Source organism: Pongo pygmaeus, chromosome 16, assembly GCF_028885625.2.
Source record: "Pongo pygmaeus isolate AG05252 chromosome 16, NHGRI_mPonPyg2-v2.0_pri, whole genome shotgun sequence".
Taxonomy (NCBI): domain Eukaryota; kingdom Metazoa; phylum Chordata; class Mammalia; order Primates; family Hominidae; genus Pongo; species Pongo pygmaeus.
The window spans coordinates 93,543,403-93,563,010 of NC_072389.2; the positions used below are offsets into that span (position 1 = coordinate 93,543,403).

Sequence of the window (19,608 nt, forward strand, 5' to 3'; positions counted from 1 at the left end):
GTGTGTGTGTGTGTGTGTGCTGTAGGCAGTAAAGGAGAGCATGGGTCAGAATTCAGGAGTTCCAGGACCCTGCCCTAGTTTGCATCATACCTCCTGGCTCACCCCTGGCCTCCTGTGTTCTCATCTGCATAATTGGTAGGGTGAGGGAAAGAGTTTGACTAGTTGACCTTTAGGTATCATCCAGTTCCAAAAGGGGATGATTTGGTCAAGTAGAGACTGGTTAACCTTTGGATGCCCCTCCTGGCCCTGTGAGAAGGTTAGAGCTCTGGGGTCCACTTCGTTCCACACAGCCTGCTACTCTACAACTGGGTCCCGGGGTGCCTCTTGGCAGTGAAGGGTGTAGGCCAAGGGCAGGTTCAGATGAAAGAGATGGAGGAGCTGTACCTCCATGCAGCATCTGGCATTCCAGGCCATAATCTGAGGCCTGCAGCTGTGGGCTGCTCCATCTCTCTTTATAAACAAGCCCTGCCTCTTGGCTTCTCCTTCAAGGTCAAAAGGCAGGAGAGGACTGCTCTGAGGATGAACCTACAAGAAAGTCTTAAATGTGAAGCCAGAAATCACAGTTGGAGGGTTGTTATTCAAAGGCATTCCTTCTCTGTTACACACATTCCTGTTTCCAAAAAATATAGAAGGGGAATTTGAGCAAGTGAACTTCTTGTTTGTAGGCTAACGAAACTGGGATGAAGTATCTTTCTCAGGGTCACCTAGTGGGTCCCCAAAAGGTCGAGCCAGGCTGAGTGCTGGGGTAGGTAATCCCCAAGGGTAGAGCCCTCATCTTAATTTATCTGAAGCTCTGGTCTCCACCATAACAGAGGTAGAGAGAAATGCTTTCAGCATTCCAAGTTTGGGAGTCGAGTTGGGTGAAGTTCCTGTCCCAGTGAACAGGGATACAGACCAACAGCTTATTGCATGTTTATACTGTGCTAGGATATATGCTAAATGAATTAAAATGCACTGCTTCGCTCAATCCTCCTAAAACGCATTGGCTCTGAAAACTACTATTATCAACAGCATTGTATTGAGAAAGGAAGAAAGGAAGGAGGAAAGCGGGGCGGAGGGAGAGAGGGAGAAAGGAAGAGAGGAAGGGAAAAAGGAGAGGAAGAGGTTAAGCATCTTATTCAAAAATGCTTGAGACAGAAACATCCAAGTCTTATACCCAAATTACTCTGATTCCAAAACCAATGTTCTTATTCACCACCAAGTTAAAGTTCTTATACATTCTAAATTGAAAAGAGACTCATTAGTAAAAATGTTTTAAGGCATGTAAATTGATGGGTTAGGGTGGCAGATTTTGGATAATGTGATAGAAATCCTATAAATTTGATTTATATAAAACACTCAGAAAACACTCAGAAAAGCTGAAGGGGAATTTTCATTCAGAAATATCTAAATCAGCAGATTCAATGAAGTAAGATGGGAACCTACACCAGCCCAGAGAGCGCTCATAAAGATGACATCAGAAAATATCTATGTTCCTCCATAGACAGACTGGAAAAAAGCAGCCAGTCATGGACTTTGCTTCCTGTGTCTTTCTCTTGCAGCTTTTCTCTACATAATGTCCAGTCCCACTCTTGTAGAAATGGCACTGATAATTTCTCACCTCATCAGCTAGGCTCCTGATGGCAAGGCCTCCCTGACGAGGACAAGCCTTCACTACTGAACATCTAGGTCCCAGATAATCTGTTCAACTGCGGCAGCATTTGTCATCATAATTTTCAAAATACATTAGCCTTGATTGTTTGGAAATCTATTTCCCGTTAACATCTCTTTCTCTAAGATGCTGGTCTCGGGCAGACAAAGAGAGAGGCAGAGAATGATGATGAAACTACGGAAAGAAGTCAGAGTAGAGATGAGAAGGAAGAAGGGAGAGAGGAAGCAACAGGCTCTACATGGTGACATTATTTAGGTCTTAGAATGAAGCCAACACTAGAAATAATTCCTAAACCTGGAAAACAAAAATTTTATTATAAAGACAGTACATTGCCTTTTTGCTTAAGGTAGAGAGTTTTCTGTCACAGCTGAAAAAATCCTGAGAAAACACTAGAAAATTCGACTCTCAAGTTAGTTTCTATTTCTAGAAATAAAATGTCTATTTCTAGAAATGAACCAAAGAAAAAAGATTCAGCGAGATCCCAGAGGCCCATGTAAAAACCGACATGCCCAACTAGGATGAAACTACAATAAGCCTCCTCTCACCCCGACTCCCCCTTGCTCCTTCCCCACCCTACATGCCTGCACCCAAATTCCAGGGCTTCACTGGCCATAAAGCCTCACAGGACACAGTTCACAATGTGGGCTCTGAGACTGGTGTCTGAACTAAAAGCTTTCCTTGGAGGGCTGCATTTGCCCCGGTGCCAGGATTCTTCAGCCGGATGCATCTGCCTGGAGATCTACTTTCCATTAGGGCTAGCCACAAGTGGCAGGAAGAGAGGAGGCAGCACTAATCAGAGGAACTAGCTAAGGCTCAAGAGAGGTGGGCACCAGCCTAGAAATAGCAGAACCCACATCATCGCCAGACAGGAGGCGGTGTCACAATTCTTGTAGTCATATGAATTTCTCATGAGTCATTTGTCCCAAAAGAATTGCGGAAGCAAAGGGACTTGACCAGCTTTGAAGATAAGATGCAGACCAAGAAGTTCCAACACGAGACTAGGGCAACATTCTCAGTGAGCGGTCCTGGATGGCACAACCAGAAAGATTCCCTCCCCTCCTCCATCATCTTCCCTGTAGCTCCCACAACCCCTTCCCTTGAAGACCTGAGCCCCACTGCATTCCAGGCACCTTTTATCATCCTGTTCTAGGGACTTGCTTTGCTCTGAGACACTATATTTCTTCAGATCATCAGAAAGCAAAATGCTAAGGCAACTGAGAGTTTAAAGATTAATTACTATTTAATGGGCAGATTTCTTATCTCTGGATAAATCTCCAGTTAGTTAAGAACTCAGAGGACTGGGACTAAGAACAGACAACCAAACTCCCTAAACTAATGAGGACATGCGATACCATGTACATTCACAGGCATCTTACACAGGGGACTGTATCAGTTTTCCCCAAAAGGCCAGTCTTAATGATCTTGGATCACAAGACTTGGGATAGCAATGAAAAGGGGGGAAACCACATTCCACAATTTCAAAACCATTAAACTACATTGGTGTTTGACTTTGGGAAAGTCCTAGTGGGTTTTAAAATACTCTCTAGCTTATAGACATCTTCACTGCAACCACACCCTCTCCACAACCTCAGTGATGGCTGGAAAACACTCGCACGCCAAGAGGGGTGAACAAAGCTTGTCTTATGCTCTCCTTGTGTACCTTGGACATGGAAATAAACAGGTACGTGTCCTTAGGTTCCTTAGAAATACTAAGTTTGGGTGGGGAGATATCCCAGCATGCTGTTTTAAAGGACCTGTCTATGACTAAGACATGCCCAGCTAGAATGAAACTACAATAAGCATTTTTTTTTTTGAAATGGAGTCTTGCTCTGTTGCCAGGCTGGAGCGCAGTGGCGCAATCTCAGTTCACTGCAACCTCAGCTTCTGGGGTTCAAGTGATTCTCCTGCCTCAACCTCCCAAGTAGCTGGGATTACAGGCACGCGCCACCACGCCCGGCTAATTTTTTTTTTTTATTTTAGTAGAGATGGGGTTTCACCATGTTGGACAAGATGGTCTTGATCTCCTGACCTCATGATCCATCCACCTCGGCCTCCCAAAGTGCTGGGATTACAGGCGTGAGCCACCACGCCTGGCCACAATAAGCCTTTTTATATGGGCCTCTGGGATCTCTCTGAATCTTTTTTCTCAGGTTCATCTCACCCCTGAAATCCCAGCATACTGCTGTAAAGGATGCGTCTATGACTAAGTCTCTAAGCAGATTCCCAGACCAAGGCACACTCATGACCAGGTGCCCTTGCAGACTTGTGTCTAAGGCATGGGTATTATTCTTTTAAGCTTCAGCTAAGCCCTTCTGGAATTAAGACATATCTTGTATGTGTGAGTGGCAGGGCAGCCTATATGTAACCAGAAAAAGAATGACTATCCTTGTCAGTTTGAAATATAACCAGACACTTCTCATCTTTACCCTGATTCCCAGCTGGGACTCCACAGAGCACACAGATGCAGAAGAGAGAAGCCAACTTTGTTGAGATGGGTTAATATTTTAGAAGAGAAGCTAATTTACTTGCTTATTTGTTTCTACCAGAGGGAGAATTCAGATAAGTGAAAGTGGAGTAGCCTATGGAGGAAGATGAATGATGCTTTCCTCCTCAGCCCTCAAGTATCAAAATGACGGGGGAAACTAGACAAGGGTCCCTAAAAGCAGTAAAGAACCAAAACTTGATAAGGTAACCCTACCCAATAGTTAGAAGACCACAGCGAGGGACATCCCAGTGCTTGGAGTATATTTCTGTGATGGTAACAATGTAATGAAAAAGAAAATCCATGCCTAATGACAAGAGTAATGGCTTCTCTCTACCCCATGACACATGTTGTGAAACTAAGAGACATTGCCTTGACATGCATTGAGACCCTGGGATAAATATGCTCTAAAACTCCAGGGAAAGTATAGCATCACAGGTAGAAATCTTCTCCTTTATCACAAAAGGAAAACTGGAGAGGGTTATTGGCATCCCAAAGTAATTCTTTACTGTGTTGTAGCAGGTCTCTCTTGTGCATCTAAATGGTGATTTGCTTGAAACATAACCTTATCAGGAGGTTACCATATTATGCGTAAAACAACAGGTTACCTATTTGTTTTCTGGGAAATATATGAAAGTATACCACAAATAAATGCAACATTACACAGTGATATTGAGGTTAAATATAACCATCATATCTGAGATGTGGTCCAGAGACATCCTGTTTCTTGCTAATAGCATCCTAAGACTGGATGAGGTCAGTCTGTGGATTCCATTCACAAAGGCAGACAGGAAATTTAGGATTATCTTCAAACTCAACTCTTCACTCAAACTGCTGTCGAGAAACCTTTGTTCAGTCTCAGCACTCTGCATGCATTCTCCCCACCTCTATTATCTATACACAGACACCATGCATGGTCCCTCCTTCCAACATGCGTGAGCCCCAGGAACACGGACTCACTGAAGTTAAGCCTCCACCTCAGCCGAGGAGGGAAGCCACACAGGAAGATTTACTCTCATGCCCCAAAATTTCCCATGCCCATCCCCATTTCCAGTGACAACACTCAAAAAACAAAGCAGCAGAAGTTGCTGTGCCTTCATGCGCAATCAGCAAAGACATGGACAACCACCCCAACACATCTACTGCTCCTGATCCAGCCATGCAAATCAGCCCACACACGGGACATTCGGGTCACCCAGTGAGTCCTTTTCTTACTTCCACTTCCCGCCAGCTGGTATCTGTGGAAAGATGCTGAGGCTAACTGACAAAGGCAGAATTTCAGACATAATTCAACCTGGATTTAAAGCCTGGCTCCACTATTTTCTATTTCTGAGTTTAAACATCAGTGTTCTCATCCCCAAAGTGGAACTATAATAATGTCTTCATGAGAACAGTATAAATTAAACAAATTAATTGACTCAAAGCCCCTATCAAGGTGCCTGGCTAGAGCAGGTGTTCAGCAGATGTAAGCTGCCCTTCCATTACCCCACAGAAAGGCAGATGGGAGAAGGAAGGACCTTAAGATGCTCTGAATGGCCAGCACAAGTCAGAGATTAAGGGACTTTCTACAAAGACGCTCCCCAAATAGATGAATCCACAGCCATGTTCACTTTCTGATGCCATCTCAGTGATGTCAGAGGGAGATGAAACCTGTGCTGACCATCAAGCAGACAAGGTATCCTTCCAGTGCCACAGCCACCTGGTTTTCTCTCTTTGCTTTCTGTCATTATGAAGTTTGTGAGTATTTCTTTATTTGGACTCAGAATTTTCAGATATGATTTCATCCATGCAGTAAGTTTTAGCTGAGTCATGAAAGCCCTCCTTGGAGAAACTAAATAAATTAAAATATTTTGTATTCTTTAAGCAATGCAATTGCTTTGACATCCCTACCTAAACTACACACACACACAACACTAACTACCACCACCAACACCACCACTATTACTACCACCAAGTACTTCTTTTTCTCCTCTCTGCTTTCCTTCTCTCTTGAGAAACTATCACTCTTAAATTTACTATATACTTTATCTTTATTTTTTTATCTCCCTCAGTAAGAGCAGCGATTTTTGTCTGTTTTACTCATAGTTGTATTGCTGGCACCAACAATAACTCAGAATACATGGATAAAATGACTGTATGCCCCAATTTACCAAGAAAGGTCTAAATTTATGCCTGTAACTCCTATTTAATTATTAATAACTTCCCTTTTCATTCTCAGAAGGGTCCAACTTTAGACAATCAAACATACACAGTTGATTAATATTAAATATTTGTTGAAAATAATTAATAAATTTGACCAATTTGATATTTTAATGCAACCTGTCAGTTCCTAAAACCAAGAGTTTGAACCTGATGTGACTGAAATACATACAATATTTTAAAAGCATGAGAAGAGACTGATTAATCTTCTATAATGGTTCTGCTTGCAAAATTCTCATAAGGCTGCCAAGCATGTTTGTTCTGAAATACCCTAGCTATACACAGTTGTTAGTACTGAAAATCTTAAACTTTCATGCTATTATTAGGAGCAGTGTCAAGAAGAGAAACCTATAAAATTGATTCTGAGAGAATCTGGGAGGCTATGCTTAATTTACCACCCTAACCAAATTATGAGAGAAATGAATGAAACTGTAAAAGCATTCCTTCCCATGCACCTGCCCATAGGGCTGCAGTATCAGGATAATACTGTATATTAGAAACCAGAAGCTTCTCACTTCAAAACTGACTTAACTACCGCATGCCCTGTCAGTGTTAGGAAGCAGCCTCTGGCCTGTGGGAAGCCTCTCAAGATGGCAAGCAGAACTTGTGTCTTCTTAGTCTGGGCTGGATCTTTAAGGTTGAGTAGATGAACTCTGTGGTTCTGTTTTCCCAAGTGGACCGTTTCCCAAATAGAAGAAAAAAGCCCCCAAGCAAAAAGTGGAAGGAAGCCATCCAATGCAGTCTGACGATCAAGGCAAGACAGATGGAACTTTGACTGACTCTGCAGTATGTCCATCTCCCTGCCAGAAATTACCACAGAAATTAAAATGGGGAGGGCAAAAGCCTCCCTGCAAGCACTGGGGGATCTGACTCAGTCACAGAGGATCTGTAATGACCATCCTGAGCATCAAGTCTGTTAGACCACGCTTCATCTGAGGTCAATGGGGAGACCTCCAGTTCTTAGACCCTCTACGCTGTGTAATTAGGGCATTCTTATTTCCTTACAGGGAGTCTCCTATGGAGTGTAGGCACCCAAAGTGTACTCAAAACTCAAGGTCACACCTCCTGAAATGCAAGAAAGCAGCCAAACCATCGTCCATGCAGAGCCTCCAGCCTCCACCACACACACAGGTCTGGACAGAAGCCCTGGCAGCCATGTGAACTCCTGCAGCTCTCCCGGCTGTGCACCTAATTTTAGCAGATTATGGCCCGCCACCCCCCACCATGCTGTCTCCCCATGAGACATCCCAAGCACATCAATGGCTTTGGCAGGAAACTTCCATGGAAGTTAAATGATGCCCCACAGTGGGAGGCAAGGAAAGAGAGGTTGGAAGCAGGCCCCGGCCCATGGAAGTGCCTTCCAAAGACTGCAAGCTGTCTGTCTGTGTGTGGACTGCCCTGCCCAGCCCCCTGGCCCCAGAAATCAAATCCAGACTCACTGTGGAAGCTGCCGTTGCTGCTAGCCTCTGCCGCTGCCACACCACGCTGAACGGGCCCTTCTGGCATGGCCCTTCCTGACAGTGAATGAGGGGAGAGAGTGGGGAGGGGGAGAGAGAAGAAAAGGGATGAAGGGAGAGGAAGGAAGCATGGGAGGATGAAAGGAGGAGCATGAAGAAAGCAGGGGGATCTTTAACTGAATGGCGTGTCTCTCCGGGGCACAGCCTCAAACATTTGTCCTGCATCATTAGGCAGGACAGTGGAAGACCACAGCAACCTACCTTCAAGACCCTCACTCTGGAGTCTGCCCAGAAACACAATGCACTCGGGGCTCAACCAGCACATCATAACACCACTCCCAGCACATGACAACCAGCTGTCTTCCTCTGTGGGACACCAAGACGCAATGGGCTTCCCTCCACGAGCTCCCAGCAGAAGCCTCCCAGCCAACCTACTGCTTGGAGAGGAAGTGTGTTCTATCTAGAATCTTCAACCCCTTAGGTCAAAGAAACAGCACTTTCTCCAAAGCTTCTGAGAGAATTATTGCTCTTAGTGTGTCCCGCAGAAAATCCCTGAATTCACCACTGCTTTTAGGGCTACCCAGATTCCCTCCCCTTTCCTTCCTGATTTAGGAAGGTTAGCTCACTGAATGTCACCAGCGTGGAGCCTCAGCCCTCCTCCTCCTTGCTGTCCATGGAGTTAGCATTTGTGTTCTCCATCACCACTCAGGAAAAAAGCTCCTAAGCAAGGCCTTCCCCTTAAAAGGGCTCTTGAGAAGTGAGAGGATGGGGTGTGTGTGAGGAGGGACTCACAGTAACTTAGCAATGGCATTTCTCAAGTGCTTCCAAGTCAAGGGCTGTGTGCAAGAGACAAGAGACACAGTCCCTGCTCTCAATCGAGTCAGAGGCAGAGAAGCAGCACTGGAATGACCTGGAGGAGAGGCAGATTCATGAAGTAACATGTCCCTGCGCACAAACTCATAGGGTGAGGCTGAAAAGACCATCCAGTGAAGACAATGAAATAGGGATTGCTGGGTGCTGATGCCAGGGAGGGACAAACAGAGAGAAAGAATGAAGAGGGAGATGAAAGAAAGGACAGATGGACAGTTGGGAAGAGGAGGTGTGATGGACTGAAATGTGTGCCCCCCAACACATGCTCATTATGGGGAAGTCCTAACCCCAAGTTCTTCAGAATGTGACTGTATTTGGAGAGAGAGCCTTAAAAGAGGTAACTAAGGTTCAATGGGGTCTGTAGGGTGGGCCCTAATCCAATAGGACTGGGGTCCTTATAAGAAGAGATTAGGACACAAACCACACAGACGGGTGACCATGTGGGGACACAGTGAGCAGGCAGCCATGTGCAAGACACAGAGCGAGGCCTCCGAAGGAATGAACCCTGCTGGCACCTTGGTCTTGAACTTCCAGCCTCCAGAACAGTGAGAAAATCAGATTCTGTTGTTGAAGCCCCCAGTCTGTGGAGCACTGCTATGGCAGCCCGAACAAATGAACACAGAGGGCCTCATGCAAAGGTGGAAATGAGCAACTGGCACTGGGCCACCGGGGACAGACTGGCTGGGATGGAGCCAAGGGGGCTTCTTGTGGAAGGTCAAGAAGGAGACTGGCAGGGGCTTGAGGACCTAGTAGGCCAGGGCAAGAAATTTATATTTTGGTGAAATGAAGATTTACTCACTCAAGGCTCCAAAAAAACAGGAGGGATGAGGAAGTTCGAGAAGCCCTGGGGGAAGAGCTCCAAGCCTGAAGATGTGTGCGCGGATTCAGGTTTTGGACTGACCAGGCATAGACCATGGCAGCTCCTGCCAACGTGCAAAGAAAAAGTGGCACTGAGGTGCTATAAGGAAAGACATAGCAGGCTGGTGATAAAGAGACAGGTTCAGAAATGACTCCCCTTTGGGAAGCTCCCAAGAGCGTTTTCACGGATGCTAACGGTTGCTGAGGTGCTAGCACTCAGAGAAGCAGGAGGAGGCCATGGTGAGTTTTATTTAAAACATGCCATGTTTCAATCTCCAGTGAACTCTCCAGGGGAGGCTTACAGATTAAGCAATCAAAGAGAGAAGAAGTGGAGGCTGCAAATGTAAATTTCAAACAGATTCTGTGTAAAAGTAAAAAGGGGTTATAACTATGTGAGTGCATGAGGTTTGCAAAGCAGATGTCTAAAATAGCAGCACCCAAACTTAAAATGAGAGGAAGGAGAGAAACCAATGGAACAGGGAAAGAATGACCAGGAATGGTTATAACTTGTGGAACAAAGCATTACTGAGGCATTCAACAAGAATATTATGCAGCATTGGCAGTTGCAGTGGGTGTGGGGGAAAGGGGAAATTATTAATAATGTTATTCAACAATAGTTCAGAAAGGGTTAGACTTGAAGTAAGAAATTTAAATTTGGTCATGAGAGATAATTAGTGACCCTAAAACTGCAGATTCAATTCAGTGGTGAGATCAGAAGTCCAAAAAATTAAGACAGAAGATGAAAAGTACTTATTTCAATATTCAGGCAAAGTTAGAAGGGACAGAAAGGTCAAATGAAGATTTTTCTTTAATGTAGGATGGATTGTGGATTTTTGAGTTGAAAGGAGGGAGAAATGCCTCAAGAAAGCCTTCAGAGCAAGATAAACACAGTCACAGGGAGAGACAAGAGACAGGGCAGGTGACAGGTATTGAGGTATGAGATAAGTGGGAAAGGATTCAGGCTGTGAATGTGTAGATATGCAGAGGGTGAATTTGGCTTAATATTTGATAGCATCATGAAAATATATACTTGACACAGTTCTTTGCACGTGCATAATTATGAGTCCTTAAATTGCTCTACAACTTTGCACTTATCTAAGCAATCTCTATTGTAGAGTTGGCTTTTAGGATCTCAGAATTAGAGAAAAGCAAAACTTTGAGATCATCTTCTGAAACCTCATGTCTAGCACAGGCATCTGTATAATGTGGTTCTATGGATTTTCTAGAAACCCACTGGGGATGGAAAACCCACTATCTTGTAGGATGGTCTGTTCCATTTTCACACAATAAGGGTAACTTCCTGCAGCACTGTGCTTCACCACCCTAAGGTGTCAACTAGCTCTAGCATTTTCCAATCTTGCCACCCCTGTGGGTGAGGAACATGTTGCAGAGCCCACTCATTGCACCAAAATAATGGAGGACAACCCTTCCATACATCTCTGTACTGAAACCTGGCTTTGTGATCTCTGATTGTTCCAAATTAGGGTCCTTGAGCATCATCCCAGATCAGTCATTCGCTGAGAAGAACACCTGTCTCCTGGTTTATGTCATTTAATGAACATTTATGAAATGTCTACCATATATCATGTATAGTCCTAGGTACAAGTGTTATATAGTCAATGAAATAAGGCATGAATACTGCCCTTAAAGAACTTCTAAGCTACTGTGAATGATTATGTGTCAATCAAAGTTCTTGAGAATACATTTTCACAATAAACATTAAAACAATTATTTCTTGCAACACATTTCAAGGCAATAGGACAATACTCCTCAACGCTGAGCACCACCTCCCTTGCTTCTAATATTCCTTCCTTGCCCTTCAGTTTCACTGAATCTGTGTTACATTTTACAGACTACAATCACTTCAAATCACGTTGCTGCTGCTTGCTTTAAGATTATACTGGAGAGCCCAAAATCTCTAAATTAAATTGTCTTTGCTTGCTGCGTTGACTAGGCTTGGGTAATCCTGTTTTCCTCCTTTGCTTTGAATGGCCTTGCCACAAAGCCTTATTAGAAAAATAGATCATGGAACTCAATTATTACAAGCTCACACTTCTACTTAACCTCATGGAGGCTGTGCTGTACTGATGTGCTCTTTAAACATTCTATTCACAAGTAAACTCTCATCCCTTGAAAAACTTAACCAGAACACCAAACCCAATTCCACCCCTCATTTATTGTACAGTCTGGGGAATGATCACTAATCTCTCTGAGCTTTAATTTACTTGTCTGTAAATAGGGAGAATCATGCCAGCCCGTTGACCTCATAGCACTTTGATGGTGGTTAGAGAGGAGCACTGAATTCACAGGAAGGGAGAAGAATGTCCTTGTCTTCACTGTACCACTAACTAGGTGTGTGATCTTGAGGAACATCTGCTCTCTCTCTCTCTCTCTCTGGCTGGCATTCAATGTATTCACCTATCAAATAAGTGGGTTTGAAAGATGACCTCCAACTTCATTTCTAGTCAGGATTTCACAAGATTGCCAGTGTAGATGCTTACCCAAATTTCATCCACACGTTTATCAAGGTCTCTCATAGAATACTTACAAAACAGTTGGGTGGAGTAATAAAAATGCATAGACCATATCCAAAGAATGTTGATAATTGAATCAACGTCTGCTTGGGAGCAGAACTCTAGCAGCAAACCCTGATCTTGGGCTGTTCAACTTTTCAAAAAGTAAAAAAAAAAAAAAAAAAAAAAAATGCTTCAAGATCCTGCTGCTACACTGATAAAAGTTGGCTCAGAGATGATGGCATAGAGCTGGCAGGGAAAGCTGTATCTAGACTACCAAACACCTTGGCAGTGTGTAATAGGGAATCAAATCTACCCAGAAACAAGGCACTTTTGCTGTATACAAGTTGTAAAAAAAGAAGAAAAAATCCAACTATTTAGTTGAAATGTGAGGGAAAGGCCAGTAGAAGATAATTCAGAATTTGGGGATGCTAGTCTCATTTATGTGATGGGTAAATTAGCCCCAGTAATGCAGATCTGCCTGGCAAACCCCTTTCTCTGAATATGATCCTTCAACACAGGTGCACTCAATAAACTCGATATCTATGTCACATTAGAATCCCTCCACTTGTGTGAATCCAAGGTTAGAGCATGCCTAACAGGGTCCAGCAGAATCCCTGAATTGAGAGCACTGCTCAGGATGACATGTGTCAGAACAAGACACAAGTGCCACCAATCCTCTTTTCTACTTTCATGGCAGATGTCACCAGCTGATCACCACTTTTTCACTGATCCTAGATGCAACCACCAAATTCTTCTCATCACTCCACTCTGGGCAATCACCAGTCAATCAGAACAGGCACTTGAAATCTATTAATATGTACCCTCCCTGGGGCATATAATACTAGGTATCAAGGGAATAAGATTTGCAAGCAACAAAAGGACTCATTTTTAGGTGTGAAAGCAGTTCAGTGACATGGGAAGCGTTAGCGGCTATAATAAAGTGTCTCCCAAACATTTGAAAATGAAGAAAATACAATTGGCCTCTTTACGATCAGCAGAAAATGAAGGAAAACATGGATGTATATCCAAGGTTGTCTGAAAAATCTTGAGTGGCTCTTAGGCTATCATGGCTGCATTGTGCCCTGATTGATCCAGATGAAGAAATAATGTATCTCTCAGATGGGGCACTGGCTGATGCTGGAGGCCTGGGAAAGAAAGAGCCTTGGAACTGGATGGTGGAGATGTTCATCCCTTCCTGGCTCTGGACAAGGGAGAGAGGAGGATTTAGGCAAAAGACATGGAGTATTTCTGAACCTGCTGAGAAGCCAGGAACCCTGTTGTTAGGCTTTCTTAGCTGGATGTCATTGATTATTTGACTCTTCTAACATCCTTGCTCTGATTTCTTCCTCTTAAAGCAACTTTCACATTATGATCCGGCTTCCCACACGGACTAGCTTACTGAGAACAAATGCTTTGATCCTATGGCCTTTGAATAATGTGATTGTCTGTGTGCATTAATAAATTTCCTTTTGGTGCTAACTCCATTCTTATGGGTATTTTAATTATTGTGAGACCTTCTCCAGTCCTCTGCACTGATAAGCAGATGTCAGATGTCAGGGCCATTGGCAGGGAATCAGATCCAGCTGGCTTTCCCTTGGTGATACCAGTGCATCTTTCAGATACACATACTCAGAGTCCCCACATACTGACCATTGGTGCCCAGTGAGTGGGAACCAATGAGGAATCATGTAAGAAGATTTAGGCATGTGGGGACATTATTCTTTTCCCATTACAAACATCTAATATAGTATAATGTATTTTTTAATTAAGTAACTTTTATTAAGCACTTTTAATGTAGAAATCACTGTGCTAAAAGTGGGTGAGCTCCTTTGCCTTCAAGGGAATTTATGCTTTATTGAGGTATGAAACAGACATGTACCCAAGTGTCTCAGAATGAGAAAAAATAAATACAAAGATCGGGAAGTTGGGGACTGACCCACTGGGTAAGGAAATGACCAACTACAAGAACAAACTGGGCCACAAATCAAAGTTCCAAGCTGGCTGAAGAGGCTGGAAAGCATGACTCAATGGAGGAAGGCAACCAAGGTTGTCGTGATGATCAGCAGAGTTGGAGAGCTGGAGTACAGACCACCCCCTACCAGTCAACTTTGGGACATTGATGGATTCAATTTATTTTTCCAGGGTCTACATGGTTATTTACTAAGCACAGACTATAATGGTGATAATAGTGGTGGCTATGGTGTTGGTGATGGTGTTGGTGGTGTTGGTAATGATGTCGGTGATGGTGGCATTGGTGATGGTGATGACGGTGATGGTGGTGGTGGTGATGGTGTTGGTGATGATGCTGGTGATGGGGGTGGTGGTGATGGGTGGTGGTGGTGACAAGACCACCAGCACTCAAACCAACAGTTTACAAAGAACTTGCATATCCATTATGCATATGCATACACACTTGCATATTTCATGCTATGCATAATAATGAGCAGTAACCATCATATAGCCAATGAAAGGAGAAAGGAAGTAGAGCTGGACTTAAGCCAGTCTTTTCTCTATCCCCAAGGTTCCAGGACAGGTGCATTACCCTAAGCTCTCCCTCTAGAATGATGAGGGACAGCACACACTAAGGACATCTGGAGAAGGAGGCTTTAATTCTGAAGACCTTTGTCTACTGCAGAATTCATGGTCCACAGTTAGAAAAATTAGCTCCTGGTTGTAGCTACTAACTCCACAATAGAAAAGCTCTTCCTGCAGATGCCTAAAAGTGTTTTCTCTTTCCTCCTGGGCTTCCAACAGATCAACTCAAATGTCTAAACCAGTCCTGGAGGAGTGGGTGGCTTTTTTTATTTTAAATTTCCCTAAATTCTCTTGAGTAGGTTCTTCTCCTCTCTAATTTTAGTATCCAACAATAAAGATCCATCATAGGGAAAACCTTGGCTTGTAACTTGAAATGGTTTAAAATTTCTGATATATAATTTCTACCTTATTCTTTTACGTAGAATAATAGCCATCTATTGGGTGCCTAATGGGTACTGGCAATTTGAATACTTATCTTATTTAATGTGCACAAAAGAAGAAATTGTTTTTTTTTTCAGATGAGGAATATAAGTCTTAGTGAATTTAAGTAAATTTCCTAAGGCCAAATAGCTCTCAGCAGAAGCTCAGTGATTCAATTGAATATCTGCCTGACTGCAATGTCAGTGGGTGCTCGGCCCACCTGCTCTTGGGCTATCAACTTTCCTACCTCCAACTTTGCTCTTTGGGATTAGCAAAGCCTAGAAAAAAACAACCAAGAGTAAAAACTGTGTTTGAAGTTCTGAATTTCAGATGCTTTGTATTGACCCAGTCCTCTGATTCCTCCTCCTCCTCCTTCTGTTTAGACACAGACAGATCACAAAATCTTAGGCTATGAGGATTATGAGAGAAATACAATTCTCTACCAGGAGGAAGTCAAGGGAACACAACATTCTCTTTACATGCAAATATCTTAATTACAGCTAGTAAAGAAGATATCTGTATGGAAATTTATGTATCTTTATATGTTATATATTCAGTTTTTCTCAGGAAAAAAAAAAAAAAGGCCTTTTGCACTTGAGGAAGGAAAAGGAGATCCTGTTATGACACATCCATAAGGGCCCTCCACAGGAGTAGAGAGATGTGAATGACTCAACACCAGATTCAATGGTCTCCTTCAGCTTTTTCCTCTCCTTTCCCTAGGACAGAATCCAATATAAGGATGCTTTAACATCTCAGAATTTTCTTAGGGGCATCTTCCCCGTCTTTTTTCCCCAGTATCAGTCCTCATGCTTGCACAACCTTCATTGAGAGAAGAAAACAGCTGGATTTCTAAACTGCAGAGAGAAGAGACTAAGTTTAGGAGATAACTGGAAACCACTCTCAAAATAGGTTATTATTTTTTGGCAGGATTAGGGGGCTAAAGATTTTTATTCCACTGGTTTCCCACCAGTCAAGATACAACCAATGCATAAATTATAACCAATTACCTATGAAATGCACAAGGCTTTTTTTTTTTTTTTTTTTTTTTTTTTAGACAGAGTCTCGCTCTGTCGCTCAGTTGCTCAGGGTGGAGTGCAGTGGTGTGATCTTGCCTCACTGCAACCTCTGCTTCCCGGGTTCAAGTGATTCTCCTGCCTCAGCCTCCCAAGTGTGTGGGACTACAGGTGTGCACCACCATGCCCAGCTAATTTTTCATATTTTCAGTAGAGACAAGGTTTCACCATGTTGGCCAAGCTGGTCTCGAACTCCTAACCTCAAGTAATCCCCCCGCCTGGGCCACCCAAAGTGCTGGGATTACAGATATGAATCAACACACCTGGCCACAAAGCCATTTTGGTCACATTGAGGTTCTTCTTAGTTTTTTTGAGTCTTATAATGTCTGTTTTATAATATAAACCACATTTATCTCCACTAAGGACATAGGATGAAACAGACTTACCTTGTAGCAGGTAGGATTCTCGCTAGACATAACTGAAAACTTCCTACTTCTAAAGAATGTTAATAATTAGAAAGAAAAAGACAAATCTTCTCACTGAAAATAGCTTCCCTGTCCCACAGCTGGAAGGAATAAGGAAGGAAACCTGTGGAATCCCAGAAGATGCACTGGAATAGAGCGAGCAAACCATCTGTCTGGGATGATTTTGATGCTATTCTGCCTGGTGCCTCTAGGGTGAAATAGATGACATTTAAGGCTCCTTCCAGCTATATATTTCTTTAAAATTGAATGATTTGGCATTTGCTCAGTTGTTTCTAACACTTTAAGGACGCAGAATGGACTTGGTGGCCTAAAAGATGCAATTTAAAAAATCCATTCTGGTTTATTTAGGTATTTGTCCCCTCCAAATCTCATGTGGAATCTGATCCCCAGTGTTGGAGGTGGGGCCTGGTGGGAGGCGTTTGAATCATGGGGGTGGATCCCTGAGGGAATGGCCTGGTGCCATTCTCCAGGTAGTAAGTGAGTTATTAATCTTAGTTCCCATGAGATCTGGTCATTAAAGAGTCTGGCACCACTCCTTCCTCTCTCTCTTGCTCCCTCCCTCACCATGTGACACGCCTGCTCCTCCTTTGCCATGATTGAAAGCTTCCTGAGGTCCTTACCAGAAGCAGATGCTGGCATCATGCTTCTTGCACAGTCTTCAGAGATATGAGCCAATTAAATCTCTTTTCTTTATAAATTACATAGCCTCAGGTGTTTTTATAGCACCTCAAAATGGATGAAGACACAGCCTGACCCTCCATTTCACTGTTTTTTGTGTGTTTTTTTGTTTGTTTGGTTTTTGTTTGTTTGTTTTCATAGTTGCCCCTTACAAACTGCAAGTGGCTTTGAGCCTGTGGGACCAGCCAGTCTCCAGTTCGTAGTCCTGAGCCCATGGATTCTAATAGCTTCTCTTCCATACTGTATGGCTACCACTGTGGCACAGGATCTCAGTGCCTCTTTCCTGGGCCAGTGTGATGGCCTGCCTTTATGGTCTTAGTTTCCAGCAATCTATCCCACATGCCACTGCCTTACGAATTGTCCTTACACATGACCTGATTCACACTTCAACAGACGACAAATCCTCTGTGACTGTCCATTGACTACCTAAGCCAAAATAGTTGGCCTTTCAAAAGCTGCCATGGTGGCCTTTCCTTTACCAACATTTCTTTCCATGCATCTTCCATAGATCCTTAGTTTTGGCCAGTTGAATCACACACTGTTCTAGATCATTCTCCTGGTTTCCTTACCTCCAAGCTTCCTCCATGCCTTTGCTCATGCTAACCTCTCTGACGGAGATATCTTCCTAAAATTTAATCCAGACTGCCAACCAACCCCTCAAGACCCATGCCATTCCTCTACTTAGATAAGCTTTAGACATTTTTAACTGCCTTTTATACAATTTTCCTCCCTTTGGCTTATGGTAGAGCAACACATTTTTATCTGTTCTTATATTCCCTATGAGATTTTTATTTCCTTGTGTTCTATTCGTCTTAGCACATGGACAAGGAATTGAATTGAATCCCATCCCTCACACATGGATCTTGCTAATGGCTAGGGAATGTGGTATGAGGGTAGGAAATAAACCAACATGGACAGGGTTAGCAAATGTGCAAATGTGTTTGGAAACTAAGCATCTAATTTAACCTCACGAGAGGGAAGTGTTAACTAGAGTTGAAGTTAAGAACACTGATCTAAAGACAGTGTCATCAAAGAAACCCAGTGACTGAACTGGGACTCAGTCCTTTCAGTCCCAGTCCAGGAAAAGAAGCAGTGAAGCCATGGATGTATCTAAAAAGGAAACTTGAGTACATCCCACAAACTCTCAACCTAATTTCCATGCAGTGGCAGACAATAATGCTGTTGGTATGGCCAGTACTTATGAAAAGATGAAAAGCCTCACAACAGTGTAGAAGAAAGATGAGAAATGTCCACTTTACAAATGAGAAACTCAGGTCCTGGGCAAGAAAGGGATCTGTTCCATGTCAGGAGTCATGGCAGAGAGACTGAATCTAGGCTTCTTGGCTTCTACTCCTGCATTCTAGTTCCCACATTAGTCACTGGCTGCCAAGAGTCCATAAACAAAAATGGGAGGGCACTTCCCAGGACTAATATCCTCAGGCCACTGCAGGGAGAATTCACAAAATAACTTCATCACTTCATTGTTAGAGCCTTGTTCTTTGCACCTCAACCTCCTGGTCATCATGCCCTCTCCAGGTCATCTTCTCTCCAGATTGCCGGAGTGTCCCAGGGTGGAAAATAGCAGATTCTTTTCTGTATCCAGTTCTATACTTTTCAGAATGCCTGAGTTGCAGGTAGATGTCCCCAGCATTACCACCATATTGAAATAAAGTATAAAATGGTCTAGAAAGGATGGAGGCATAGGAGTGCAAAGATGAGGGGAATAATTAGATAATCCTCATCCTTGGAAAAATACAAACAAATTCTGTTCAGGTAATTCTTCTACCCACCAGGGTGAATTTTGGCCAATTATCCTCAATATCTCAAAGAGGAAGAAGAGGGTGGAGCAGAAATTAAACTTCAGTCACTAAACTAGATCCAGGTAATGTAGAAGAGTCTGCTTCAAAACTGGAGTTTGTTTTTTTATTTTATCAGGAAGCAAAAAAGGGGGCTGAGATGGGGAAGAGCTATGGTCTAGGGTCAAAGCAACAGTACAGACTGGTTAAGACAACTTTGAAGTTATTATTATACCTTTGGCCATGTCTCCCTCCTATCCTAAAAAAATCAAGACTCCTTCTCACTTATCATTACACACAGAACTTAGTTCCATAGAAGGCAAAACCCCAAAGGGATCATATGGCTGGAATCCAAACTCCAGATTTTAGAGATGAAAGTGAAATCTCTGATTTGGAACCTGGACACAGAACTGGCACTGAGACCAAGATGTCCTAAATATCAGCCCTGTCCCTCAACAGACTTTTGTATTCCAAAGTGACTGATATTTTGTAGATAATTAGTGTGCAGATCCACTGGCTTTAATCAAGGAAATAAGGTTGTAATACTTATAATTAGCATAAATGTATCCCACACACCTCCTTCTGTGTTCATTCCCTCAGCAGCTTTGTACAACTTAATAGGTCTTAGCATTTAAGTTGTTTTTCAAA

At 43.1% G+C, this 19,608-nt stretch overlaps 1 protein-coding gene across 6 annotated transcripts in view; it reads right to left on the reverse strand.

Moving 5' to 3' along the window:
- Window positions 1–19,608, reverse strand: part of NTRK3 (neurotrophic receptor tyrosine kinase 3) — a 388,853-nt gene that overhangs the window by 25,639 nt on the left and 343,606 nt on the right. The window contains exon 16 of one of the 6 annotated variants that reach the window (XM_054450817.2): window positions 7,772–7,846. The exons of the other annotated variants lie outside the window; for them this stretch is intronic. Coding sequence (XP_054306792.1) covers window positions 7,772–7,846 — 75 coding nt within the window. The remainder of the gene's footprint in view (window positions 1–7,771; window positions 7,847–19,608) is intronic. 6 annotated transcript variants of the gene reach the window in all.